General features: G+C 47.9%; 2 protein-coding genes across 2 annotated transcripts in view; one reads left to right on the plus strand and one right to left on the minus strand.

The window, feature by feature from the left end:
* Nucleotides 1-15,527, plus strand: part of cdh23 (cadherin-related 23) — a gene marked incomplete at its 5' end in the record, with an annotated part of 77,786 nt that extends 62,259 nt beyond the window's left edge. Inside the window, 32 exons of the mRNA XM_069677398.1 lie at nucleotides 378-599; nucleotides 953-1,072; nucleotides 1,483-1,663; nucleotides 1,797-1,930; nucleotides 2,216-2,425; nucleotides 2,805-2,912; nucleotides 3,276-3,378; nucleotides 5,053-5,178; nucleotides 5,257-5,460; nucleotides 5,975-6,433; nucleotides 6,508-6,624; nucleotides 6,722-6,946; nucleotides 7,328-7,497; nucleotides 7,602-7,739; nucleotides 7,845-7,964; nucleotides 8,403-8,580; nucleotides 8,670-8,881; nucleotides 9,065-9,259; nucleotides 9,347-9,460; nucleotides 9,626-9,755; nucleotides 10,108-10,371; nucleotides 10,455-10,616; nucleotides 11,316-11,572; nucleotides 11,654-11,751; nucleotides 11,868-11,988; nucleotides 12,082-12,161; nucleotides 12,654-12,694; nucleotides 12,776-12,836; nucleotides 13,212-13,341; nucleotides 13,465-13,584; nucleotides 13,823-13,933; nucleotides 14,303-15,527. Of these exons, the coding sequence (XP_069533499.1) occupies nucleotides 378-599; nucleotides 953-1,072; nucleotides 1,483-1,663; nucleotides 1,797-1,930; nucleotides 2,216-2,425; nucleotides 2,805-2,912; nucleotides 3,276-3,378; nucleotides 5,053-5,178; nucleotides 5,257-5,460; nucleotides 5,975-6,433; nucleotides 6,508-6,624; nucleotides 6,722-6,946; nucleotides 7,328-7,497; nucleotides 7,602-7,739; nucleotides 7,845-7,964; nucleotides 8,403-8,580; nucleotides 8,670-8,881; nucleotides 9,065-9,259; nucleotides 9,347-9,460; nucleotides 9,626-9,755; nucleotides 10,108-10,371; nucleotides 10,455-10,616; nucleotides 11,316-11,572; nucleotides 11,654-11,751; nucleotides 11,868-11,988; nucleotides 12,082-12,161; nucleotides 12,654-12,694; nucleotides 12,776-12,836; nucleotides 13,212-13,341; nucleotides 13,465-13,584; nucleotides 13,823-13,933; nucleotides 14,303-14,638 (5,247 nt within the window). The remainder of the gene's footprint in view (nucleotides 1-377; nucleotides 600-952; nucleotides 1,073-1,482; nucleotides 1,664-1,796; nucleotides 1,931-2,215; nucleotides 2,426-2,804; nucleotides 2,913-3,275; nucleotides 3,379-5,052; nucleotides 5,179-5,256; nucleotides 5,461-5,974; nucleotides 6,434-6,507; nucleotides 6,625-6,721; nucleotides 6,947-7,327; nucleotides 7,498-7,601; nucleotides 7,740-7,844; nucleotides 7,965-8,402; nucleotides 8,581-8,669; nucleotides 8,882-9,064; nucleotides 9,260-9,346; nucleotides 9,461-9,625; nucleotides 9,756-10,107; nucleotides 10,372-10,454; nucleotides 10,617-11,315; nucleotides 11,573-11,653; nucleotides 11,752-11,867; nucleotides 11,989-12,081; nucleotides 12,162-12,653; nucleotides 12,695-12,775; nucleotides 12,837-13,211; nucleotides 13,342-13,464; nucleotides 13,585-13,822; nucleotides 13,934-14,302) is intronic.
* A 184-nt stretch (nucleotides 15,528-15,711) lies between these two features.
* Nucleotides 15,712-25,641, minus strand: eif3s6ip (eukaryotic translation initiation factor 3, subunit 6 interacting protein). The gene is made up of 15 exons (XM_069677393.1): nucleotides 25,519-25,641; nucleotides 25,189-25,231; nucleotides 24,799-25,009; nucleotides 24,180-24,259; nucleotides 23,837-23,898; nucleotides 23,672-23,741; nucleotides 23,520-23,593; nucleotides 23,148-23,319; nucleotides 21,848-22,002; nucleotides 17,264-17,434; nucleotides 17,037-17,170; nucleotides 16,628-16,801; nucleotides 16,145-16,334; nucleotides 15,951-16,031; nucleotides 15,712-15,864 (listed from the first exon to the last, which is right to left on the minus strand). Exons 1-15 carry the CDS (start codon nucleotides 25,540-25,542, stop codon nucleotides 15,787-15,789), a joined length of 1,719 nt encoding a protein of 572 aa, XP_069533494.1. The 5' UTR covers nucleotides 25,543-25,641; the 3' UTR covers nucleotides 15,712-15,786.
* Nucleotides 25,642-26,680: the final 1,039 nt, after the last annotated feature.

The raw sequence follows: 26,680 nt of genomic DNA on the forward strand, positions 1-26,680 counted from the left end.
CACCGAGACACGAAGCCCCGCCCACTCTCTCTCTCTCTCTCTCTCTCTCTCTCTCTCTCTCTCTCTCTCTCTCTCTCACACGCAGACATAATCAGGACAGAAGTTTATTTTCCCATTTAATGTCATGGTCATGTCAGGACGGCAGAATGGATTTTAAAAAGAAAGAAGTTTTAATTAAAGTGATTTTGATCCAAACAAGCTTTTGTCTTTCGCGAGCTGAAGAAGTGTTTCACACATTAGGGCTGCAGACATGTCTTAAAGAGTCACTGTGGCTTAAACACGGTTTAATACATAGTATGTATAATTATGTCGTAGTGACGTCATGTTTGATAACCTCTAAGGAAACACAAACTCTCCTCCTCTCTGTGTCTGTTCAGACGTCCACCAGCGTGCACGTGCTCATCGTGGACGAGAACGACAACGCCCCCGAGTTTCCGGAGGAGGAGTATGTCACCGTGCTGAGCGAGGGGCCCGACACCGTGGGGGCCACCATCGCCACGGTGACCGCCATCGACCCGGATGAAGGTGTGAACGGCACCCTGAGATACGCCATCGCCCATGGCAACCTCATCCAGACCTTTCACATCAACAGCATCACGGTAAATACTTGCTATCTTACATAAGTGTTAAAATAGATATTAGACTGTTATTACAAACTGTAACACACACTTTAATCAGAGTCAAGTATGTGGGCACATACAAGGAATTTGACTCCGGATTTTTAATAGGTAATAGACAGTAGAGAGTGCAAAGGTGAAGAGATAAATATGGTTGTGAGTCAGCTGTTCATCAGAGTGACAGCCTGGGGAAAGACACTGGTTGTTTTGGTGTACATTGCTCTGTAACCCCTGCCAGAGGGGAGAAGTTCAAACAGCTTGCGTCTGGGGTGTGAGAGGTCTGCAGTAACCTTGTGTGTGTGTGTGTGTGTGTGTGTGTGTGTGTGTGTGTGTAGGGGAGGATCACGGCTGTGAAAGAGCTGGACTTTGAGATCAGCAGTGGTCACTACGCTCTGGTCGTCACTGCAACAGATCAGTGTCCAGATCCTGCTCTGCGCCTGACGTCCAGCACCACAGTAACTATGAATCCAGTTTCAGTATTGACAGTTCACTCTGCTTCCTGCTCCGGTGGGAAGATTTCCTGTTTTATAAAAGTTCAAACAGACAAACAGCTCCAAGAAACATTTATAAAAATGTGCACACATAAAGGAGCCAGGTGAAATAAAGGATATATAGAAAACATTCAGTGAGCATGTTGTTGAGTTGAGTTTAGAGAAATAAAACTGACACGACAGGAGAAAAGTACGAAGTCATCTGAAGCTGCATTAACATGTCAGTGAGCTCAAGCTGTGTTCCATATTAAAGGAGAGTAAAGCATGAACACGTGTGATCAATGCTAATATGGACACTTAAATTCCACCTGCTTCACTCTGAACATGGAACTCACTGCAGGTCGATGTATAAACCATGCCCCCCACCCCCCCAGGTGCTGGTGAACGTCCTGGACGTGAACGATGTGACCCCCACCTTCCCCCGACCCTACGAGGGGCCCTTCGTGGTGACGGAGGGCCAGCCGGGACCCCGGGTCTGGACCCTGAGAGCCAGCGATGAAGACTCAGGCCTCAACGGCAAAGTGGAGTACAGCATCACGGGAGGAGACCAGCAGAGTGAGTACAGCATCCCTCCTCTGTGTCCGTTCAAACCTGGTGTTCATAATGAGAGCACAGGTAAACTCCAGGTGATAACACACCCTCTGTGTGTGTGTGTGTGTGTGTGTGTGTGTGTGTGTGTGTCTGTCAGATGAGTTCATGGTGTCTCCAGTAGAAGGCGAGCTGCGTGTGAGGAAGGACGTGGAGCTGGACCGAGAGATAACATCCTTCTACAACATCACCGTGACCGCCCGAGACCTGGGGACCCCACCCCGCAACAGCTCTGTGAGATTAACACACACACACACACACACACACACACCTGACAGCTGAGCTCTCAGTTTGTTGGATAGTTTCTGAGGTGACTTTAGAGTCTTCATGCCATCAGGTGAAGAACATGTGACCATCAGCTGCAGGTTGACCTCCATCTGAGATATCTCTGAAGTTTATACTTCACTGGTTTAAGATCCTTCATGACATCTTGTTTGACCGGTCCTGTTTCTCAGTGTGACATGTAATGTGATGATGTCTTGTTATAAACAGTCCTGAGTTAACGTGTTGTTCCTCCAGGTGGTGGTGGGCATCCAGGTCAGAGACATCAATGATAACGACCCCGTCCTCCTGAACCTTCCTCACAACACCAGCGTGAGTGAAGGAGCCTCCGTTCACACCTCGGTGGCTCGAGTCCGAGCACGGGACACCGACAGCGGACGGAACGCTCTGCTCACGTACAACATCACCACGGGGAACCAGGACGGAGCATTCTATATCAACGACACGGTGAGACGAGGAGTAAAAATGTTCTCTTAGTTCACCTGCAGTGATGTTCAGGTGTACTCGGGACCTGGTGACATCACTGGTGGGTGTGGTTACAGGTATAACCTTCAGTCAGAGAGGCAACAGAAGACTACCCTCCGTGTGGAGTTTATTTCTCTTTAGGTATAAAACAGAAGGATCTGATGAGGTGAAGCAGATAAAGAAAAGGTGATTAGACTGACGGTTATCTGGACAGGTGTTCAGCTGCCTCTCCACTCGTACACGCTTCAGATGAATTTACAGATCAGAAGAGGTTGTTAATGTTTAATGTGCTACTAAGTGTACAAATACTGCATGTCAGTACAACATAACGGATGTCTCACCTGTTCCTGTCTCCTGTCAGACAGGTGTGGTGCAGGTGAACCGACCCCTGGACAGAGAGCGAGTGTCTGAGTACAGACTCACCATAACCGTCAAAGACAACCCCGAGAACCCCCGCATCGCCCGCAGGGTAACACACACACACACACACACACACACACTTCCTGTTGTGGTCACATGATTCACATCAGAAACATCCAGAAAGCACAGACCTGAATGTTCTTCATATCCAGATTACTCACTGAAAGTTCAGCATGTTTTCATCACGGTGTGAACGAGCTGCAGAACGTGTGTCAGTGTTTCACATCAGGTACTAAACAGCTCTCATCACAGGAGCAGGACTTTCTGCACCACAAGTTTAATGTTGTTTTGCAGCCTGTGAGAGCGCTGATTGTCCTTTCCTCCTCTCCTCCTCTCCTCCTCCCTCTCTTTACTCTACTCTTCATACTCCTCTGCTCATGTCACTGATCTTCATGGTCTCTCTGTTGCTCAGGATTCAGACCTGCTGCTCATCTCTGTCCTGGACGAGAATGACAACCGGCCACTGTTCTCCAGGAGCAGCTACAGAGCCGAGATCACAGAGAACTCTGCAGCAGGTACACACACACACACACACACACACACACTCATCACTCTGCAGCAGGTACACACACACACACACACACACTCATCACTCTGCAGCAGGTACACACACACACACACACACACTCATCACTCTGCAGCAGGTACACACACACACACACACACTCATCACTCTGCAGCAGGTACACACACGCACACTCAGTCATCACTCTGCAGCAGGTACACACACACACACACACACACACACACACACACACTCATCACTCTGCAGCAGGTACACACACACACACACACACACACTCATCACTCTGCAGCAGGTACACACACACACACACACACACTCATCACTCTGCAGCAGGTACACACACACACACACACACTCATCACTCTGCAGCAGGTACACACACACACACACACACACACACTCATCACTCTGCAGCAGGTACACACACACACACACACACTCATCACTCTGCAGCAGGTACACACACACACACACACTCATCACTCTGCAGCAGGTACACACACACACACACACTCATCACTCTGCAGCAGGTACACACACACACACTCATCACTCTGCAGCAGGTACACACACACACACACACACACACACACACACACACACACTCATCACTCTGCAGCAGGTACACACACGCACACACACTCATCACTCTGCAGCAGGTACACACACACACACACACACACTCATCACTCTGCAGCAGGTACACACACACACACACACACTCATCACTCTGCAGCAGGTACACACACGCACACACACTCATCACTCTGCAGCAGGTACACACACACACACACACACACACACACTCATCACTCTGCAGCAGGTACACACACACACACACACACACACACACACTCATCACTCTGCAGCAGGTACACACACGCACACACACTCATCACTCTGCAGCAGGTACACACACGCACACACACTCAACACTCTGCAGCAGGTACACACACACGCACACGCACACACACTCAACACTCTGCAGCAGGTACACACACATCCACACACACACACACTCACCACTCTGCAGCAGGTACACACACGCACACACACTCATCACTCTGCAGCAGGTACACACACGCACACACACTCAACACTCTGCAGCAGGTACACACACGCACACACACTCAACACTCTGCAGCTGGTACACACACGCACACACACACACACACTCATCACTCTGCAGCAGGTACACACACGCACACACACTCATCACTCTGCAGCAGGTACACACACACACACACACACACACACACACACACTCATCACTCTGCAGCAGGTACACACACGCACACACACTCATCACTCTGCAGCAGGTACACACACGCACACACACACACTAACACACACGCATGCACGGGGAGAACATGCAGACTGCACACAGAAAGGCCCACTATGTCTGAACAGGGACTCAAACCACGAACTTTCTAGCTGTGAGGCGACAGCGCTAACCACTGTACCACCGTGCCGCCCTGGTCCTAATCTGTGAAAACTTTACTCTCCTTGAATTTGAAAGTCTTCAAAGTCTGAAAGTTTGTTATGACCTGATTCATGTTTGATAGAGAACAGCTTCACCAGAGGACTGATTATTTACCTCTCCTCCTGTCTTTCTGTCTGTCTCTGTCTGTCTCGCTCTATCTGCCTGTCTCTCTCTCTTCAGGCAGTACAGTGACGGTGTTGAACGGCCCGGTTCTGGCTGAGGACAAAGACATTGGACCGAACGCTGTGGTGAAGTACCGTCTGCTGGGAGCCAGAGTGGACCTGTTCACTGTGGATTCTGACTCAGGTAGAATGAGCGCTCAGACAGCAGACTCACCTTTTGACCTGCAGGTGTTATTATTAATACCTCTGTCTGTCCCTCCAGGTGTGATCCGAGTGCGTCAGGGAGCCCGGTTAGACCGAGAGTCTTTCCAGGAGCCTCGGGTGGAGCTGTTCCTGGTGGGGGAGGACGTGGGAGGTTTGAACAGCAGCGTCCCACTCACAGTCACCATCCTGGACCAGAACGACAACCCACCTGTGTTCAGCCCGCCCAGCTTCAGCGTCCGACTGCCTGAGAACAGCCCCACAGGTGAGAGGGTCAGCAGAATACAGGTGAGAGGTTCAGCCCCACAGGTGAGAGGGTCAGCAGAATACAGGTGAGAGGTTCAGCCCCACAGGTGAGAGGGTCAGCAGAATACAGGTGAGAGGTTCAGCCCCACAGGTGAGAGGGTCAGCAGAATACAGGTGAGAGGTTCAGCCCCACAGGTGAGAGGGTCAGCAGAATACAGGTGAGAGGTTCAGCCCCACAGGTGAGAGGGTCAGCAGAATACAGGTGAGAGGTTCAGCCCCACAGGTGAGAGGGTCAGCAGAATACATGTGAGAGGTTCAGCCCCACAGGTGAGAGGGTCAGAAGCCCCAAACCTGTCTGGGATGGGAAGGAGAACTACCTGTACATGTAGGAGAGAATCACACTGTGTCTCCTCCTCTCCTCCTCATCATCTTCTTTTTACCTCCTTTTCTCCTCACCTCCTCCTCCTCCTCCTCTCCCTCTCCTCACCTCCTCTTCTCCTGGTCCTCCTCCTCTCCTCCTCTCACCTCCTCAGGTGTGGTGGTGACTCAGCTCTCGGCCTCAGACGCTGACTCGGGATCAAACGGTTGGCTAGTGTATCGTTTGGAGGGCGGTGCTCAGGACCGTTTCGTGGTCGACCCGCTCTCTGGCGCCGTTCTGGTGGGCAACGCCTCCCTGGACAGAGAGGAGCGGGGCTCCTACCGCCTGGTTGTCATGGCGACAGACCGTGGCACGCCCCCCCTGTCAGGCACAGCGACCCTGACGGTCGTCCTGGATGACGTAAACGACTCGCGGCCCCGCTTTATCGAGCCAGTCACCATGATCAATGTGAACGAGTCCACGCCGCCTGGTGTGGTGGTCGCCACGCTGACCGCAGAGGACCCCGACCTGCACCCCCGCCTAGAGTATTACATCATCTCTGTGGAAGCAAAGGATGATGGGAACAACCCAGTGGATGGTCTGCAGGAGTCGTTTGGCATTGACTTACACACAGGTGAGTCTTTAACACCTGAACAAGGTGTCGGTAGTGACAGATTAAATCTATATCTCATCTAAACTTGTTTTCAGGCGCCGTGTTCGTACGGAACCCGCTGAACAGAGAGCTCGTCGCTACGTTTGAGATCATCGTGTCCGTCCACGACAACGCCAGTGACGTCATCGACAAGTCGGGCAGCGTTCCCAACGGTGAGTCCATTTATAACCCAGAATCCTCTTCACCCTCAACATTGTTTCTCACCCTCTCTCTTTCTCTCTCCCTCTTGATGCCCCGCCCCCTCTGCAGCGAGGCTGACCATCAACGTGCTGGACGTGAACGATAACGCTCCTCGCTTTCGGCCCTTTGGAGTCTCAAACTTCACAGAGAAGATTCTGGAAGGAGCTCAGCCAGGAACCACGCTGCTGTCAGTGTCAGCCGTAGACCCAGACAAAGGTCCCAACGGGCAGGTGATCTACCAGCTGCTGCACCTGCCCCGCGGGGGGTACGTCCGGCTGGAGGACCCCTCCACAGGTACCACTCCCCCGACACAGGTTAAAGTTCAAACTCACCAACCGTGAAGATACAGAGCAGGTGATCTGAGTGTCCAAAGACTCAGGAGGGATGTTCGAGTAGTTAGTTAGTTAGTTAGTTAGTTAGTTGGTTGGTTGGTTGGTTGGTTGGTTGGTTAGTTGGTTAGTCAGTCAGATGGTTAGTCAGTTAGTTAGTTAGTTGGTTAGTTAGTTAGTTAGTTAGTTAGTTAGTTAGTTAGTTAGTTAGTTAGTTAGTTAGTTAGTTAGTTGGTTGGTTGGTTTGTTAGTTGGTTAGTCAGTCAGATGGTTAGTCAGTTAGTTAGTTAGTTGGTTAGTTGGTTAGTTAGTTGAAACTGAAACTCATGTGTTACTCATCGTTCAGGGAAGATCGTAGCCAACCAGACGGTGGACTTTGAGCAGGTTCAGTGGCTGAATTTCACGATTCGCGCTCAGGATCACGGCTCTCCTCCCAGGATCGCTGAGCTTCCTGTTTACCTGAGAATAGTCGACGTGAACGACAACAACCCCGTGTTCCTGCAGCCCTCATACCAGGTACTGAATAATTCTCACTGATTTCATTTAAACAATAATTATAATAATAATTATATAATAATAATATATACCTATCTGTCTGTGATCCTACTCTGTGTGTGAAGGAGCCTGTGTTTGAGAACGTGGACCTGGGCACCGTCATTGTCCGAGTCAGCGCTGCAGACGCAGACTCAGGACTGTTTGCTGTGGTCGAGTACAGTTTGGTGGATGGGGAGGGAAAGTTCGGCATCAAACCGTCCACAGTGAGTCTGAACGTCCTCCTGACAGGAAATGAAAGTTTAAATGTTCCAGTAGCTCCAGATGTTTTAGCCTTGTGCTAACTGTCAGTGCTCATTCCTCCTCCTCAGGGAGAGATCTACATCCTGTCTCCTCTGGACAGAGAGACCAAGGATCACTACACGCTAACCGCTGTAGCACGGGATAACCCCGGAGGAAGCTCCAACAACAGACGAGAGAACTCTGTGCAGGTGAGCTCAGCAGCTGGAAGGACGCAAACATGTCTAACACAGAGATAAGTTACTGATTCAGCTCCTGAACACAGCAGTCATCTATTAAATAACTCTACACAACTCAAACAGCCCAGTGACACCATCAATCCACAGCTCTGCTGCTGGAGGACAAGCAAGGTTACTCAGCTGATTCATTCATTTGATCAAACAGTGAATCTACAGCTCATTAAGATTTTCATACGTGTTGTACAAACTGAAGCATCAACAAGGCTGTTCTTTGGTTGTATTATGAGTCAGTGTTAAAGAGATGAAGGCGGTGTGATGGTGGCGGGGTTTCAAACTTTACTCAAACACGTGTGTTTATTTCCTGTTGATAATCTCTACGAGACGTTTCAATAATACAAACTGTGAGGAGAGTTATAACCCTCCTCTCTCGTGCTGCGTGCTGCTCTTCAGGTCCTGGTGACGGTCCTCGATATAAACGACTATCGGCCTCGTTTCTCAGAGCGAGTGTTCAACACGAGCGTGTTTGAGAACGAGCCGAGCGGCACGTCTGTGATCACAGTGAGAGCGAGCGACCTGGACGAAGGAGAGAACGGAGCCGTCCTCTACAGCATGCTGGGGCCGCACTCAGGTGGGAGTTTATACAAGCTGATCTCATGAATGACATATTATGAGGTTAAAGCTCAGTACACACCTGTGCACGGATGTCTCCTGTTTCAGATGCCTTCTCCATTGATCCCAACACGGGGCTGGTGCGTTCTCGCCGCCTGCTTCAGTCCTCGGAGCATTTTAACCTGACAGTGGTGGCGACGGATCAGGGCCGTCCTCCGCTGTGGGGCACCGCTGACCTCATCATCAGCGTCATAGATGTCAATGACAACAGACCCGTGTTTGTGAGGCCAGCCAACGGAACCATCATCCACATTTCGGAGGTATCTGTGCTCGTCATACATGCCTGTGGTTGTTTGTTCCTGTGTGACTGTGAACCAATCAACACGTTACTCTCCTGACACTGAACTGAGTGTATGTTTCTGTGTCTGTTAGCATTACCTCCCTGTCTGAGGCTCAGCATGTGCAGCATGTGTAAAACTGTTTACCCCCCCCCCCACACACAGGAGCAGCCCCCGGGCCTCCCCGTCTACGAGGTTCATGCTACAGACTCTGATGAAGGAGTGAACGGGGAGGTTCGTTACGCCTTCCTGCAGACCGGAGCGGGAAACAGAGACTGGGAGAACTTCCACATCGACGCCACGTCTGGAGTCATCACCACCACCGTGAGGCTGGACCGCGAGAAGCAGGCGCTGCTCAGCGTGAGTCACCTCCAAGGATAATGTTACTGTGTGTGTGTGTGTGTGTGTGTGTGTAGAAAGATGATTTAGAAACTGTCTCTCTCTCAGCTCATCATCGTGGCCCGGGACATGGGTCAGCCGGTGCCGTATGAGACCACGCAGCCCCTCCAGGTGGCGCTGCTGGACATCGATGATAACGAACCCGTGTTCCTGAAACCTCCGGTGAGAAAGTGAACACGTCTGACACGTTTCATGTTCATCAGAGCTGCTGTTCACCTGTCTGTAATGTTCCCTGTGTGTGTGTGTGTGTGTGTGTGTGTGTGTGTGTGTGTGTGTGCGCGTGCGTGCGTGCGTGCGTGCGTGTGTCTGTGTGTGCCTGTCCCTCAGCGTGGCAGCTTGCCGTTCCAGAAACTGAGTGTACCTGAGCACTCTCCTGCAGGTACTGTGGTGGGAAACGTGACCAGAGCTGTGGATGCAGACGAAGGATCCAATGCCGTCGTTTACTACTTCATCGCAGGTGAGACGTGATGAGGTCTACTTTCAGCTCATGGTGAAAATATGATGCAGAGGTTGCACCAGCAGGAAAGCCATCACAGAGTCCGGAGGAGGAGCTGACGAGGAGTTTCACCATGTTTCTATGGCTGCAGTTTATCTGGATGTCGTTTGTGCATCGTCACAGATGAAAGTCTCTTTAAATAAATAATGAAGACGTGTGTTTGGATGTGTTCTTCTTCTCTGCTCTTCAAAGCTCCTCTCAGATGATGGATGTGTCGTATCATGTCTTTAAAAGAAACATTACAGACGTGTGTTTGGATGTGTTCTTCTTTAAAGCTCCTCCCACACGATGAATCTCTCGTGTTTTCCTGCAGGAGGAAACTCTGACGGTAACTTTGGCCTCAGTCTAGACGGAGAGCTGAAGCTGAACAAAGACCTGGACCGGGAGGAGACTCCGGTCTATTCCATCATCATCAAGGCCTCCAGCAACAGGAGCTGGACTCCGCCCAGAGGTCAGAGGTCATCCCGGGCCCGAGCCCTGGACCCTGCCCGGGACCCCTCCCTGCTGGAGGTCCGGATCGAACTGGAAGACATCAACGACCAGAAACCTCGCTTCACTAAGGCCGAGTACACTGCAGGTAACACACAGTCTGAGCGTGTGTGTGTGTGTGTGTGTGTGCGCGTGTGTGTGTTTACATTACCCCCCCTCTCTGTGTTTCAGGTGTGGCAGCGAACGCTAAGGTGGGCTCTGAGCTGATCCGCGTGGTGGCGATCGATAACGACGTGGGGAACAACAGCCTGGTTCAGTATCACATCGTGATGATCAGATACCTGCAGTCTCAGAGTAACGGCAGCGAGGACGTGGGCAGCATCTTCATCATTGGTCAGCCTCATCACAGTTACACTCATAAGAACCACCAGTTTAACTCCCACAGCGACGCACTGCACCAGTTTAATGTCGGAGAGTCACGCGGTTTTTAGCATCAGGAAATCAGAATCAGAAGTACTTTCGTGATCCCAAAGGAAGTGATTTATCAACATATATATATATACACTCACCGGCCACTTCATCAGACACATCCTCCCTATTTACATACATGAGGGGGCCAGAGTATTAGGAACACCTCTGAATATAATGCAGCTCATTACCACCGATGAGCTCGATGCTGAAATCTCATTGAACGCCTCTGTGACGACTCAGAGAGGAGCCTGCACATCACAGGCAACATGACAGCAGATCTTACAGCTGAGCTGGTGTGTTGGATTACATTCGATTTTTCAGGTGTACCTAATGAAGTGGCCGGTGAGTGTATATGTAACTCTATCAGCAGACTTACCAACGTCATTCAAACGGTTCGAATCAGAGGTGAATGCATCCTGTTGTCATCAGTTCATCAGCACTGAGCAGAGAGGAGCTGTTCCCTCTCAGGGCCAGTCTCATGCTGTGACTACTTTCACATCACGCAGAGATCGGACTCACAGTGAGACTGTGAGGCGATGCTGCAGTGACATGCCTCAAACAGAATGCAGTCACGTGTTATTTCCTTCATTAAAACTAGATTTCATCCCGCTCTCTCCGCAGGTTTGACAGATGGAATCATCCGGACGTATGACCTCTTCACCGCCTACAACCCAGGCTTCTTCCAGCTGGAGATTCTAGCGTGTGACTTTGCTGGTCACTGCACGACCACCAACGTGAACATCTACATCCTGAGAGACGACCAGAGGGTGAAGATCGTCTTCAATGAGATCCCCGATCTGGTCAGAGAGAACCAGGAAGAGTTCATCAACCTGCTGTCCAACATCACCGGAGCCATTGTCAACTTAGACGACATCCAGGTCAGAGCTGTTTCCTGAACTTCCTCGTGGTAAGAGTTTTCTAGAAATGTCAGACGTGTTTGTTGCACTGGTTTATTTCAGTTCCACGTGGACAAGAAGGGCCGAGTGAACTACGCTCAGACCGACATGCTGATCCACGTGGTCAACAACCAGACCAACAGCATCCTGGATGTAGAAAGGTGAAGCTCCATCCTCAAATCAGACTTTAATGTTACACTCATTCTGTCAGCAGAGACAAGAACATCTCTCATTATAACCTCCTGATGTTCTCATGTTCCCGTTCCTCCTGTTTCAGGGTGATCCAGATGATCGATGAGAACAAGGAGCAGCTCAGGAACCTGTTCAGGAAGTTCAACGTGGTGGACGTTCAGCCTGCTGTCAGCGACAAACTGCCCGATGACATCACCACCCTGCAGGTCTGCTCACACCTCCTGACACACACACACACACACACACACAACCACACACACACACCTGCAGAAGTTTTATTTGAGTCTTCTTCTCCTCAGCTCGTCATCATCATCCTCGCTGTGCTGCTGTGTTTGGCAGGAATCCTGTTTGTCACCATGAACTGGCATTACCGCAGAGTGTGAGACTCATCAGCGTTTATGTTCAGGAATTATATAAATGTTATATAATATACACTCACCGGCCACTTCGTCAGGTACACCTGGAAAATCTAATGTAATCCAACACACCGGCTCAGCCGTAAGATCTGCTGTCATGTTGCCTGTGATGTGCAGGCTCCTCTCTGAGCCGTCACAGTCCCGTGCTGCTTTATACTCACAGGTGTCCCTAATACTATAATTCATATCATGTAGGTCAGAACAGCAGCACGCTTAACGACGGCCTCAGTAACAAACACACTTCAGATAAAAACTAAACTTCATAAAAGCAGAATCCACGCTGTTGGATTGAAGTGCATTAGATCATACAGGTGTACCTGGTGGTAGGTGGTGAGTGTATATATATGTATATATATATAAATATTATGTAATGAATATATTATGTATATAAATGTTGTACATGTTCTCGTGTCGTCAGTCTGACACATCAACATGTCTTCTTGTTCCTGTTTCAGACACCAGAGGAAGCTGAAAGCCATCGTAGCAGGATCCACAGGTGAGAAGCAGCTTCTCTGTGTGGTGTTCACCTGAGGATGTTTTTATCTTCTGTTTAAACCACCTGTCCTCCTCCCTGCAGGTAACCAGGGTCTGATGGACATCCTGGACATGCCCAACACCAACAAGTACTCGTTTGAGGGGTGAGAGAAAGAACAGCATCTGTCACATGATGCTGAAGACAAACTTTGATATTCTGCAGGAGAGTTTATTCAATTATTCAAAGTTACCTGAGGTCAGACAGAGCATGTGCAGACCGTCCTCTCTGTTCAAGTGTTCATACTTGTTGTTTTTGTTCTGAAGATCGGGAACAAACTTTACTTTGACTTCAGGAACTTGTACACCTGTACAGGTGTTACCTTGGGATGGATCCAGGCTAACAGCTTCCCCCTGTTTCTACTCTTTATGCTATGCTAACCTAGCACTAATGCTGAACTCATAACTTAGCATATTTAAAGTTTGTCTGTAGTTGCTCACACGTCCTCGGTGTTCTGTGGATAATCAGCTGCTCTCTGCAGGGCGAATCCAGTGTGGTTGGACCCATTCTGTCGTAACCTGGAGCTGGCCACGCAGGCGGACCACGAGGACGACCTCCCCGAGAACCTGAGTGAGATCACCGACCTGTGGAACAGCCCCGCCCGCACCCACGTCAGTCCCAACATCAGTCTGACTTCACCTTGATCACTTAACAGATGGTTTTCATACTGGAGAGGACATGTCGGGGTGTCAGCGAGACGTGTCCTCTGATTGGTCTCTGTGTCCTCCTCACAGGGGACGTTTGGTCGAGAGCCTCAAGCGAAGCCTGAAGACGACCGATACCTGAGAGCCGCCATCCAGGAGTACGACAACATCGCCAAACTGGGCCAGATCATGAGGGAGGGGCCTATCAAGGTGAGACACACACACGAATGCCATCAGGTAATCTCTCTGCTTCCATCATTTGGGGGCCGAGGTCAGAGGAGGCGAGTCCCGTCTGTCCTCAGAGCACACAAAGAGACCTCCAGGACTTGAGGATGTTTAGACGCACACTTTAGATTCGGGGTCAGACTGCAGAGGTTCCATGTAGACTCTCAGTGAGGGTGTGTGAGCTCTTTGAGACTGTGTGTGACCCTTCCTGCCGTCCTGTCAGGGCTCTCTGCTCAAAGTGGTCCTGGACGACTACCTGAGACTGAAGAAGCTGTTTGCAGCTCGACTCGTCACCGTGTCCACCAGCCAGGGGGACCACTCGTCCGTCACTGAGGTGGGAGACAAACACCTGAAGCTCCGTCTGCTGCTGCTGCGTCTCTGCAGTGATCTGTCCTTCCCCTCTGACAGGGCTCCTGCTCTTCCTCTACCTCAGTCACTTGAAACAGCCGTTTCTCCTCTCCGACTCCTCTGATGTTCCTCCTCCTCCTCTCGTGCTTACAGTAGTTAATCATTTAAACCAGTTCTGGAATGAAGTCTGTTGTTCTCTGCTGATCTGTATCTCACTGCTTTTCTAACTATAGTTCTCTTTTCCTGCGAGTGATGAGCACATTTCTCTCCTGAAACTTGTTCCATTTCCAGAGCTGTCTCTTCTTCCTGTTTAATTCATCTTCTCTCCCCTTCCTCTGCTGTTCTCCTTCATCAGCTGATCCAGAGCGACCTGGAGGACGATGAGGACGACCGTCTGAGCGGCGGTCGCGGCACTCTGCGCTTCAAACACAAGCTTCCTGTGGAGCTGAAGGGTCCTGAGGGCGTGCACGTGGTCCACGGTAGCACAGGAACCCTACTGACTTCTGACCTCAACAGCCTGCCGGAGGACGACCAGCGGGCCCTGGCTCGCTCTCTGGAGGCTCTGAACAGCGAGGGGGGGCTTTATTCTGAGCGCAACGCCCGCACAGAGTCGGCCAAGTCCACCCCGCTGCACCGCCACAAGGACGGAGATGTCCTGTCGGAGAGTCCGCTGGAGATCACCGAGTTATGACTAGCCGAGGCCTCGCTGGTCTGAGCAGGTGTGTCCTCCTGACTCCGCCCCCTGAGGAGGAGAGGACGGAGCAGGAGTGTGTGTAGTCGAGTTAACCAATCAGCCAACCTCAGAGACGGCGTGCAGCCTGGTCGGCCCGAGCTGACGATGAACGATCAACTGTGACCTTAAAGCGGCCTCATCCTCACCAATCCTTTACCTGGACTGCGCGCACACACACACACACACACACACACGCACGCACACGCACACGGGCGGCTGCAATCTCGACTCAGACTCGTGTTGTTGTTAAAGATGAACGTTTGCTGCAGACTGAAGCTCTCATGATGCTCAGTGTTTCACCTGACAGCAGGTGTGAGAGGACTGTAACACCTGCACAGATTAAAGAGCTCTTTGTACCTGAAGGAGGAAACATTCACACCTGCTCCTCACCTGCAGCTGGACGCAGACTCCTGCTCTTTAAACTGACTGAAGCCTCGTGACGAAAAAAGAATTTTATAATAAATTTGATATTTAAGGAAGTAAAAAAAAGAAAAAGTCTCACAGATGAAAAAACATTTTATAGACCTAAAGACGTCTCGGAGCCGCAGACTCACACTGCCACCAGAGGGCGCCAAGGCATCTCAGTGAGCAGCGTTTTATTTTTTTATTTATAGAAAATGTGATGAATTAAAAGATATTTTTTGAGAAACAGCTGGCTTACCTGACAGGTAAGACATGTCTGGATGTTTGGAGTATGTGTATCTCGTGCTTTGGTGACGTATGTTGTTGTTTCCTGACGAGTGCTGTGTCAGTTTTATATTCACATTTTGTAACTTTTTATTTCTTTGTCATTCTTGTCCTGAGATCTGTGTTGGGAAATGTTGGATGATCTGTGATAATAAAAGAAATATGCAACGACCTTTGACCTCTGTGAATGATCCTCACCTGTCTCTCAGGTCTGACAGGTCAGGAGACTGACCTGTCTCACTGCCTGTTCACCGTCATTTCTCTACACGATTCAGTGTTTGAAACTGAACACTGACCTCTAGTGGTGCTTCAGAGACAACACTTGGCAAATGGCATGAGTTGTAGCATCACTCTGTTTATTACTCTCAGGTTACAAAGAAAGGGTTCATCAGTAATCGTTGTGAAGGACTCTGAGCTCTTCAGACTCCTCGGCTCGCTGAGCTTGCGGACGCTGCAGTCGAGCCGCTGGCCGGCATCTTCTTCAGAGTCCTGTTCAGCTGAGGACACAGATACACGAGATCAACACTGATACAGAAACGTGTAATGCTTTAAAATGACTTTAGCCTGATGAATCGGTGCTCACCTCTTCAAACTTGTGGATCTGTCTGATGAAAAAGTCTCCGTATCGACGAGCAACCTTAGTGTCAGCGATATGGATCATGTCCTGATGGAGTCACACAGAGAACACCGACATCACTGTCTCGCTCACAGACTGAACACACGTCTGACCGCGTCTCCCTTTAATAAAGACAGCTCTTTAAACACACTCTAGCTCACCTTGTCGATGTAGAAGTCGACCTCAGACGCAGACTGAAACTCTCCATCCAGAGCTGAGATGCCGCTGGTCCACACCAGGTTCTTCATCTTGTGTTTGAAGACAAGCAGCTGAATCCTGAACTCCTGCTCCGTCATGTCCAGGAATCCTGCCAGCTTAGCCACAGGCATGGTGGTGTACAGCTTCAGGAAGCTGCAGAGACACAGCGTGTGACTGAGACCATGTACACCGAGTCAGCAGGTTTAAACGGAGGTAGGGTTCCTAAGGGGTCAGACTGGTGAAAAACTACATGACTGACACACAGTCCTAACACCGGGGGGGTCACACTGTTCAGCAGGTACAGACATACTGGTACAGGTACTACACATGATGTGAACTCTGCTGCAGCAGCTGCCTCTGCAAATATGAGGAACAAAAATCCTCAATCTTCCTCCACTGGATGTAAATGAATTTTAGTTTACCTACAGGGTGACCTTTGACCGTACCTGCGGATGGTGGAGAGCTGCGCCTGCTGCTGCACCTCCTCAGCGAACACCTTCAGCTGCTGCTGGAACGGCTCTTTGTGGTAGTTTGGATGAACGTTGTCGTAGTTTGGAACCACAGGAGACAGAAACTTTGGACAGGCGAAGCTGAACAGCTCCTCAAACACCTGCAAGTCTCTGATGAGGGAATAGTACCTGTTACTGACAGAGAACTGAAAACACAGGTAAATAAACCCACGACTGCTTCATGGAGCTGTGACTGAGAGATGGACCAGGTTCAATGTAGTTAAAGAAGCATATCAGGTGAGTGAGGTGTTACACACGGATCAAATTAAAAGGTGTTATAACTGGTATAAAGACGCTGATGCAGTGAGACAAACAGTGAACACTTCCTGCAGAATGTCTCTCTCACCCTTTCTGCATGCGCAGCATCTTGTCTCCGTACTTCTCCCTGAGCTGTGTGTGGATGCTCTCGTCGATCCTCATGGGGTACATGGTGAGTGCGATGGCCAGCAGCCCGTGCATCTGCTCGTTCTGCTTGTTAATCTGAACACACACGATACAGATTATCATTATTATTATTACACCAGTTATTAACTTCAACTATAATTAACTGTGGGGGGGTTAAACCTGACTGACCATCTCATATTTGTACGTGGACCTCTGGAACATGTTCCTGGTCCTCTGGATGTACAACAGGATGTTGGCGAACACTCGGATGGCGTCCTGGTAGCGCCTCATCATCAGGTAGGCGAAGCCCACGTAGTAATAAGTGGTGATCTGACACTCGGGCACGCGGGAGTACATGCTCTGAAGGATGAAGTGACAGCAGGTGAAGGTGAACACAGCGGTCTATATATATTCAGCAGTGACGTTGCTAGGTACTCGCCTGACGCATTTAAATTTCAAAGGACGCAGTAAACTCACTATCCATGCGTCCCAGGGACGCACCAATCTCTCCTGTGCAGAACGAAACATTCTGAAGTAGATTTGTAGTGAAAGTGGTTAAAATCACAGCAAAGGGAAACCTGGCTGTCGGAGCGTCGCTGTTTCAACCCTCTGCACATCTAATCAACGCAGACGAGATCATGTGTACAGTCTTGCGACATGCTCGTTTAGCCACGACAACAGCAACTCGCCCGTCACCGCGGATTTACAGAGGCTGCTCACAATGCACCACAAACATATCTGCATCATTTTATTATAATCACCAGGCTTCCCACTGTGTTAGTTAAGTTTCATTGTTAACAGTTTAAGTGATTGACTCATTCCATCCTTTAGTTTTATTTAAGCCTCAAAAATAATCGAGGTTTCCCTCACTTGCAATGATGTCGAGATAGCTGGAGCTGAGGTGAAGTGGTTCGAGATCAACGCCTTCAATTGTCCAAGAGAAATTAGAGTGTCGATCCCGAGTGTTGTAAGTGATTCCACGTTTGGAGCACAAAAACTAAAGGCGGATTTTCCAAGTTCAGAGTTAACACGAGGCACTTGAAGCACGAGATAGCCATAGAGCGAGTTTTGTAGGTTCCAGTATTCCAGTTCAGCATGGATGATATGTAGAGCGGTCGATGTCCAATAAAGGATTTATAGATAAAAAAGTGCTCATCACGCCTCTGTGTTAGAGAAGACCAGCCAACTTTGTTATACAGAATACAATGAGTGTTGTAGGGATGTCCAGTAATGAATCTGAGAGCACAGTCATGATCTGAGTCCAGGGGTTTGAGAGCGGAAGCAGCAGCGTGTCTGTCGAGTACATCGCCATAATCCAGGACTGACAGAAGACTGATTCGATTAGAACCGTTCTACGGTTATTTGGGAAGTTAGATCTGATTCTTTACAGAAAACCACATTTTTGTCGCAGTTTGCTAATAAGGTTTTCAATATGGTGTTTAAATGTGAACGATTCATCCAGCCAGATACCAAGATATTTATATACTGAGACTCTTTCAATGCTGCTACCATTCAGTATGGATAGGTGTACACTGTTAAAATCAGAATCTCTTGATCTTGAAAAAAAGCATGCTTTTTGTTTTGCTAGCATTTAGCATCAGTTTAAGGCTGTGAAGTGTATTCTGCAGAATATATAACAGCACAGTGTACAGTGTCAGCAGAACAGTACAACATCATCATCAGCGTAAAGATGGATATTACAGTCAGTTATTGAAGAAACAGTGTTATTAATATAAATTGTGAATAAGACAGGGCCCACAACTGATCCCTGGGGAACACCTTTTGTTAATGGTAAAAACTCTCATTGGATATTTCCGGCTTCGACCCACAGATCTATCACAAAGGTCATTCTGGAACCATTTGCATGCAACAGAGTCGAACCCAATATTACACAGTGTCTGAGTATGAGAGGAGCACGATCAACGGTATCAAAAGCTTTTGAAAGGTCAAAGCAGCACAATGCTTCTTCTCATACATGTTAGAAACAATGTTATTAACAACTAATGTTACAGCAGAGATGGTACTATGCTTAGGCCTGAAACCAGACGGATGAGGGCTGAAGACGGAACATTGTGAGCGAAATACTTTGAGTTGGTTGTTTACCAGGGATTCCAGGATTTTCACCAGGCAGGGAAGTTTGGATATTGGGATCACTGTTGTTTACCCCTCAGTATAAAAGAGTCACCTGAGCAGTCTTCCAGATATTGGGAAGTATACCAGCAGAGATGGAAAGATTAAAAATATACGTTAATTGCTCGGTGATAAATGAAGAAGACGGCTTTAAAAAGAATGCATCCAATTTGTCTGCTCCGGTTGATTTCCTGGGATCGATGGTTTCTAGTGCGTTAAGTACATCACTGGGAGAAATAGTCTGTAGTGTGAACATAGTTATTATATTCAATATGTGCAGGTAAGATATTTGTTTTTTTATTTTTTACAGAGTTTACTACCCTCCACATTTTTGCTGGATTTGATTGTGAGCGCTGAATTAAATCTAGATAACTTGATTTTGCTTTTTGTACATAGGCTGTGCATTTGTTTCTGAGCTGTCTGACGATGAGCCAATGGGACGGGTCCCCTGAGCTCTGTTCCTTGTGGAGAACCAAGGATTTGACCTGAGCTTTTTAAAAGGTCCGTGTTTATCCACGATTGCAAGGAAATTCTTTGAGAAATTTTCTAATGCCATGTCAGCATCGTAAGATGAATGTCACTATGATAGAGATCGGTTATGAATGCTTGTTCATTAAAGATTTTTGTATTTCATTTAAAGACCATTCTTTTTTTTTTTGATTGGGTCTGGGGGGCCACAGTGATCAGTTGTGTAATGTTCATTAGATAACCAGTCACGGTTGAAGTCACATAGGATGATTATTTCTGAGAGTGAATATTGCATCGTGTACAGTCATCAGTCATCCTCGGTCCGCCTCAGGGCAGCATGTGATTTAGTTGCTTTCAGCATGAGGTTCATATTACAGGCTGTTTCCCTTTATTATTAAGATGTCGACCATCGCGAGCAAATAAATCAGGCCTGTTTCAAAATGCGCTGAAGTTGTCAACAAACAGGATGCCATAGTTAAAACAATATCCTTTGAGCCACACATGCAGCTGCCGGAGTCTGCTAAAGTTTACGTGGCCAAAACAAGGTGAGGGTAGTGGACCGGAGACGACACATTGCCTTCCACCGTCCAGCGCAGTGTCAATCCGTGCACTAAAATGCGCCTTAGGCACGGTGACATGCCGAACCATACATGATCTGAAGACCAGACAAGAAGATGAAGAAGAGGGAGATGCCTGGGATGTCACCATACACACACCCTGCTTTGCATCCGCGCACTCCGAAGATCTTCATGGAGCCTCCTGGTATCTGCAGCCCGATGTTCTGGCAGTAAAGCTGGAGACCAAGTACACCGGACGGGTTTGCCTCCTCGATGCCGGTTGCCTTGGCCGAGAAGACGGCCCGGTAGACACCGGCACCGTGGATGAAGGCCGAAGGTGCTCAGCCAGTGAGGGAAACTCCAATTGATCCAGTACGCTGAACCTGTTAGCCAGCTGAAGATGACGAGGTGACGGAAGACGAGATCGGGCGGCGTGGAGCATAAGGGAGATTTTAGTTTTACTCCAATCTGTGGCTCTGGAGGTGGTGAGGTGGAGCTGTGAGGGTTTTTAGGCCTAGCATCCAGATAGAGCCAGGGATCCTCCATCTGCGTCTGAGCGATGCTGTAGCAGGGAACAGGGGCATCCAGATCTCCAATACCGGCGGCAGTTGGCACTGGGCCAAATGTAACCAGCGTGTCAATAAGCATCTACCCCTCCCAGATCTGGTGTAGAGTGGAGATTCTCTCATGTAGTTCCGAGATCTCCTGACTACGTCGTAGGCAGTTTATGCATTCAGATGGTGCATTAAGTGAAGCCATTCTAGAAGCAGCAGCAGTGTAGAAAGTTAAGAAGTCTGGACACTCGCCCCATGCTTTCTGTTCCCCCCCATACCTGGAGCAGCGTCTCCCACATGCTCATCAGAGCGGACGGACGGACAGGTTTGCTGCTCCCTCCTGTGTGTGTGTGTTGCAGCTGTGTAGTGTTGCTCTCAGTCGTGTTTGATCTAACAACGCGCCTCCTTCACGAGCGGCTCACCTGCTGCTGTGAAAACGAGTTCGCAAGTAAATCAAATCTGAAACGCAAGTTGTATTTTTTGGGCGTCAGTGAAACGTGCAGCTCATGATGGATGTAAACAGATCAGACGGATAGGAAGAGAGATACAGAGAGCTGCTGTGTGCAGGTACAGCAGGTGAGCAGATTAAAGTAGGTTGTGAACAAACACCAACACGTGGTGGAGAAGCATAAAGCACAGTTAGAAAGGAGGTACGATAGAGCTTTCTTTAAAAAGGGTGACGTATTGTTCGCTGCGGAATTGTTCATGTGTTAAAATCAGCACTCCTATTGGTAATTTGTTGTTACAAAAACACGTATTAGCATTTTGTTTGTCACGCAGAAGAAAGTTGTTTTCTAATTAACTTTTCAGATTTGCAATTTTATTCTTTTAATTTGAGATACATTTTGAACATTAGTGAATGTATCTGTTAATAATAACCATATCGTACCATACCAACATCAAACATGAGTTTAACACTACAATTTCTCAGGAACCAAACACTGTATTGGGGACCCACTCAGATCACCACCCGTGGGTTCCAGGACTCACTACACTGAAAACCTAGCAACATCACCGATTCAGTGGCACCAGTATTACACCGTGTCTCTGTGACGCAGACTCACCTTCTTGTTGAGCTCGATGTTCTCCAGCACTTTGATGGCCTGATAATAATCCCCCAGCAGCGAGTGCAGCCTGAGCAACCCCACCAGGCTGAAGTACCCCAACATCTTATAGAGAGAGTGACGGCCGTACTCTCCGGCTACGCTCTCTGGGTCTCCTGCAACACAACAACACACAACATGAGGAACCACCACACTCAGTACTAGGGATGCACCGATCCATCGGACGGCGATCAAAATCGGCCGATATGGGCTCTAATTAGATAATCTCAATATCCAAATAATCTAATTACCTCATGAACGAGTAATCGAGTACTCCAAAATTATATATTTTTTGCCGTAACAAAAAAAAAAAAACATACGTCGGACACGGACCTCCAGGCCCGGAAATTGTCAGCTATATAATAATAATAATAATAATAATAATAATAAAAAACTTTATTTATATACCACCTTTAAAAACAAGACTTTATAAAGTACTTTGACAGCAAAGCAAAACAGAAAACAAGCAAAGCACAAAACCAAATACCCAACAGGAGAACCCACACAACCAAGACCAAGGGGACAAAGCAGGAAGAAGTAGAAACAGGAAATAAAATAAAATAACTAAGAGATAAAAGAAAGGAAATAAAGCAAAAAGAAATAAAAGCTGTAAAAGCAATAAGAGGTAAAAACCAGTAAAGGCAATAAAACAATATAAGAGCTAAAAGCAACGGGCAATAAAAGAAATCAAAGCAGTAAAGCAACGAAAGAGATTAAAGCAATAAAAGATTTAAAAACATTTTAAAAAGATAAATATGAGACAATAAGAAGACGACATCGCGTAAAAGCAGGTCTATAAAAGTGAGTTTTAAGAAGAGATTTAAAAGATGTCACTGATTTTGCGAGCCTTATCGCCTCTCTTTTTTTATCTAATTTTTTTTGTGTTGATTTTTATAATCTTAGAAAGGTTGAAAAAATGCATTTAAATTGGTAATCGGCATCAGCCCAAAATCCTGATTGGTTCATCACTACTCGGGACACAACACGAGGAACCACCACACTTGGGACGCAACACGAGGAACCAACACACTCGGGACGCAACACGAGGAACCAACACACGAGGAACCAACACACTCGGGACGCAACACGAAGAACTAACACTCTCTGGTCAAACTTATCCTGTTTCATCAGCACTAAAGCCACATTTCACAGGACTTTAATCTTTTTTTAGTAACCATACATTTTAGTTGAATAGTTACAGATTTTAAAACATAAATGCCCCCCCCCCATCCCCATGTTTATGTGTCTCCCTGCTGTTTACCCCCACTGGTGTAGACCTCCAGTTGCCGGTTGATGTTGCTCTTGTCGACCAGCGAGTGCAGGACGTTCAGGACGCTGTGGACGTTCCATATCTTTGGGTTGTTCCGCAGAAACTCGATCTCCTCCTCCGACTTTTTGGCCGTCTTACAGCGGTACTGACTGAACGACTGGAACTTAACAGGACACACACCCATGTTTCTGTGTTAGCATCTTTAAAGAAACTCTCTGCTGTTGGATTAATGAGACGTTAGAGGACAGCTGGATCGGTCACATGACAATCAACATACACTAAGAATAACCACAGAACACTCAAACTCTGTCTTTGTTCTGTTAAACGGAAGACACATGAGAGCAGATTCATCACGCTCTGTACCTGATAGATGAACTCATCAATGATGTCCCAGAGCCACTGGTTAGGCAGCTCCAAGGGGGCGGGGCCATCAGCATCTGTTCACAGTCACAGACACTCATAAGACTCGTCTTTCATCAGGTGACAGGTCATGTAAAGGTCAGTGTGTTACTCACTGAGGATGTAGTTGAAGAGGTTGCAGTAGTTGTAGTACGACTCAAACCTCTGGTCCAAAGTGGGTCCACCCTGAGGATCAAAGACGTTTAAACATCACATCAGAAAGTTTTTCACACGTTTAACAAGGGTCTTCAACGACCTAAAAGAAGTGTTGAGTCACTCACGCTGACTTTAGCGTAGATGTGTCTGTAGTACAGCTCTTTGTAGAGGATGAGGAACACAGCGTCTGTACGAGAGAACAAACACACTAATGAATCATCACATTAACTTATATACAGTTTAAACTCCAGTGACAGGATGAGGGGGTCTTTAAATCGATACAACAGTAAACACAGCAAACACCTCCATAATGGCCTCATAGTTATTCAGCTGCTTGCATAATAAAAGGTTTAAATTCTGGCTAACATCAGTTCTATCGGGCAAACATTTTTCATTGATGATACTCTAAAATGTCCTGTGAAAAACAAACAAAGACATCTGCAACAAAGAGGGGGCTGAAACACTCACCGTTTCCGACGAGTGATGCGATGGCCTCGGCCTCAGGCCATGGAGACGTCTTGAAGAAACGATCCGTCAATTTATTCCAGCTGAAGAGAAACAGAAGAGGATGGATGAGAGACTGAGAGGTTTAAATCTGGCAGAAAAGGAGGATGAAGAGAAAAAAAACTGCATGTGGGTTTTATTTCTTACACGACCAAACCTTAACAACCAACTGTGTATGATAAATCTGTATCACCACGTGTGATGTGATGTGTGTGTGTCACCAATCTGTTAGAGACAACATCGTCACAGAGCTGCTGTTTGATGGAGCCGATTGGCTGATATGTCGTACAGCTCGGGACAGACAGAACAAACTTATCCTTCATGTTATTGGACACCTGGGTGACACATCCTGCTCCCTATAAATGGTGATTAGATTTTTAAGGAGAAGCTGTCAGAGCTCTCTGAAAAGATGCTGGACGCTGTGATTTTCCTCCAGACGACCACATGCTGCTGAATGCACTCTGCCCATCAGGAACAATAAAGAACACTGTGATCACTATGGTACCCATCACAGGCACACACACACTAACGTCTATGTTAAAAGCAGCAACATCACCACAGGCTGAAAAGGAGAGACGCTCACCTGTTCTCGTAGACGTCCTGGATCTCGTAGATCTTCTGCTCGATGCTCTCGCTCGACACGCGGTTGGACTGCAGCTCGTACACTTTCTGGTCAATCAGGTCTGAGATGGTTTTGTGGAAATACTGCAGGAAGTTCTTGATGACCTCTGGGATGACGTGGTAGGTCTGCTGTTCGTACTGACGTTCATAGGCCAGGTCTGCTTTGGGGTCACCTGCAGGAGGGAAGAGAGAGAGGAGGAGAGACTCACACTGTTGATGTTTACACACGTCTGTGTGAACAATGCTTTTACATGTTACAGGCTACCTGCAGTCTGTACACAGGAGCTAATTATAAATGATAGCTGATCACATATAACGTCACCCTGAGATGAAGCGATGTGCGCAGACTCACCGGTGTGCAGGTCGTAGTCATTCGGGTAGGTGTAAGGGTCGTACTGTGGAAAAACACTAGGAGTGAGACATCTGTCACTGATGCTAAGTTAACATCTCTCCAACAGACATCAACAGAGTTAGCTTACTTTGCTAACTCGTTATCTTTATCAGGTTACAAACGCAGCGATACTACAGCTACATTTTCATCAGAATCAAGCCAACATCCATCACTGACATCATGCTAGCTCATCGCAAACTGCCGTTGTGCCGGTAGCTAGTCAGCTAACAGGCTACTAGCGTGTTATTGTTCCTATCAGTGGAGCAAAAAGAGAGAAGAAACTGCACCGACCTCTTCCTCGTCGTGGTAAGACATGATGATGATGAAGATGATCGAGAGACTCCGCAGTAAAAAAAAGCAGAACGTGTACTCGGTTAGCTAACGCTGCTAAACCACGCAGCTCGCGCTGAACAGACGACCGGAAGCGGAAGGAAGGCGCGGCTTCTTCTTCGTCTTTGGGGTTTTACGTCAGCTTGCATTTAAATTGTGACATTACCGCCACCTTCCGGTTTCTAATTTTCACTCATTTTAACGCCTTTCTCGGTTCAGTCGTTCATAAAAAGCCAGAATCCACTTTCTTCCTACACACTCAACATTTTGAGATACGCGTAGCGTTTTGAGAGAGAGCCTGTGATTACTTGTAATCACCATTAGATGGCGCTATAGCTGCATGGTGCTGCTCTCACATTAATAAAGAAACTCCAGATGTCCAAAGAATAATCGTCAAATTGATAATTTCCCTCAAAATCTGTAGTATTGCTCCTCCTCATTTACATTTACAACTCATCTCAAGAGTTGTACAACTGAGTTTGAGAGCACTGATTAACGTTCAGTCTGTCAATCAAAAGCACAGATTAAATGATGAAATTTGTGTTAGTTTGAGGAACTTTGTGTAACTTACTTTGTAAAATGTTTAAGCCCCCCCCCCCGCGTGTGTGAGTGTGTCGGGGGGTGTATAACTGAGCGTGCTTCTCCCTGAGCGCGCTTCTCCAGCTCCTCCTCTCTCCCACAGTCAAACATCCTCAGAAACGTTTCTGAAAGAAAAAGGAACTCCTTGTTGTGGTTTTGAAGGAGGAGAGAAGAAAACGTGAAAGACAAGAATCCCTGACGTGCTTCCTACCACCAGCAGACGGAGTCCCTCTGACCTGCACCTCCCTCCGGCTGAGGAACTGCCTGCATCCGATAAGAGATCGACAGATTCCCGTGCGGAGGGTCTGAATGAGGATAAGAGGAGTGTCAGAGAGAGAGAGAGAGAGAGAGAGAGAGAGAGAGAGAGAAGACACTGAGTGAAGAGGAGAGGTCAGGGACAGAAGGGGAGAAATCCGGAGAGTGTCCACACAGAAGAAGCCGAGGAGACGAAGTGAAAGAAACCAGAGACCACCTCTCTTCCTAAACAGGGACCACTGTGGATTTTAAACACTTAAGAGGCCTTTGTTCTTTTGTTTTTGTCGAA

Source organism: Semicossyphus pulcher, unplaced genomic scaffold, assembly GCF_022749685.1.
Source record: "Semicossyphus pulcher isolate SPU_LCO1_2020_fin unplaced genomic scaffold, fSemPul1.0.p SCAF_29, whole genome shotgun sequence".
In the NCBI taxonomy this organism is placed as follows: domain Eukaryota; kingdom Metazoa; phylum Chordata; class Actinopteri; order Labriformes; family Labridae; genus Semicossyphus; species Semicossyphus pulcher.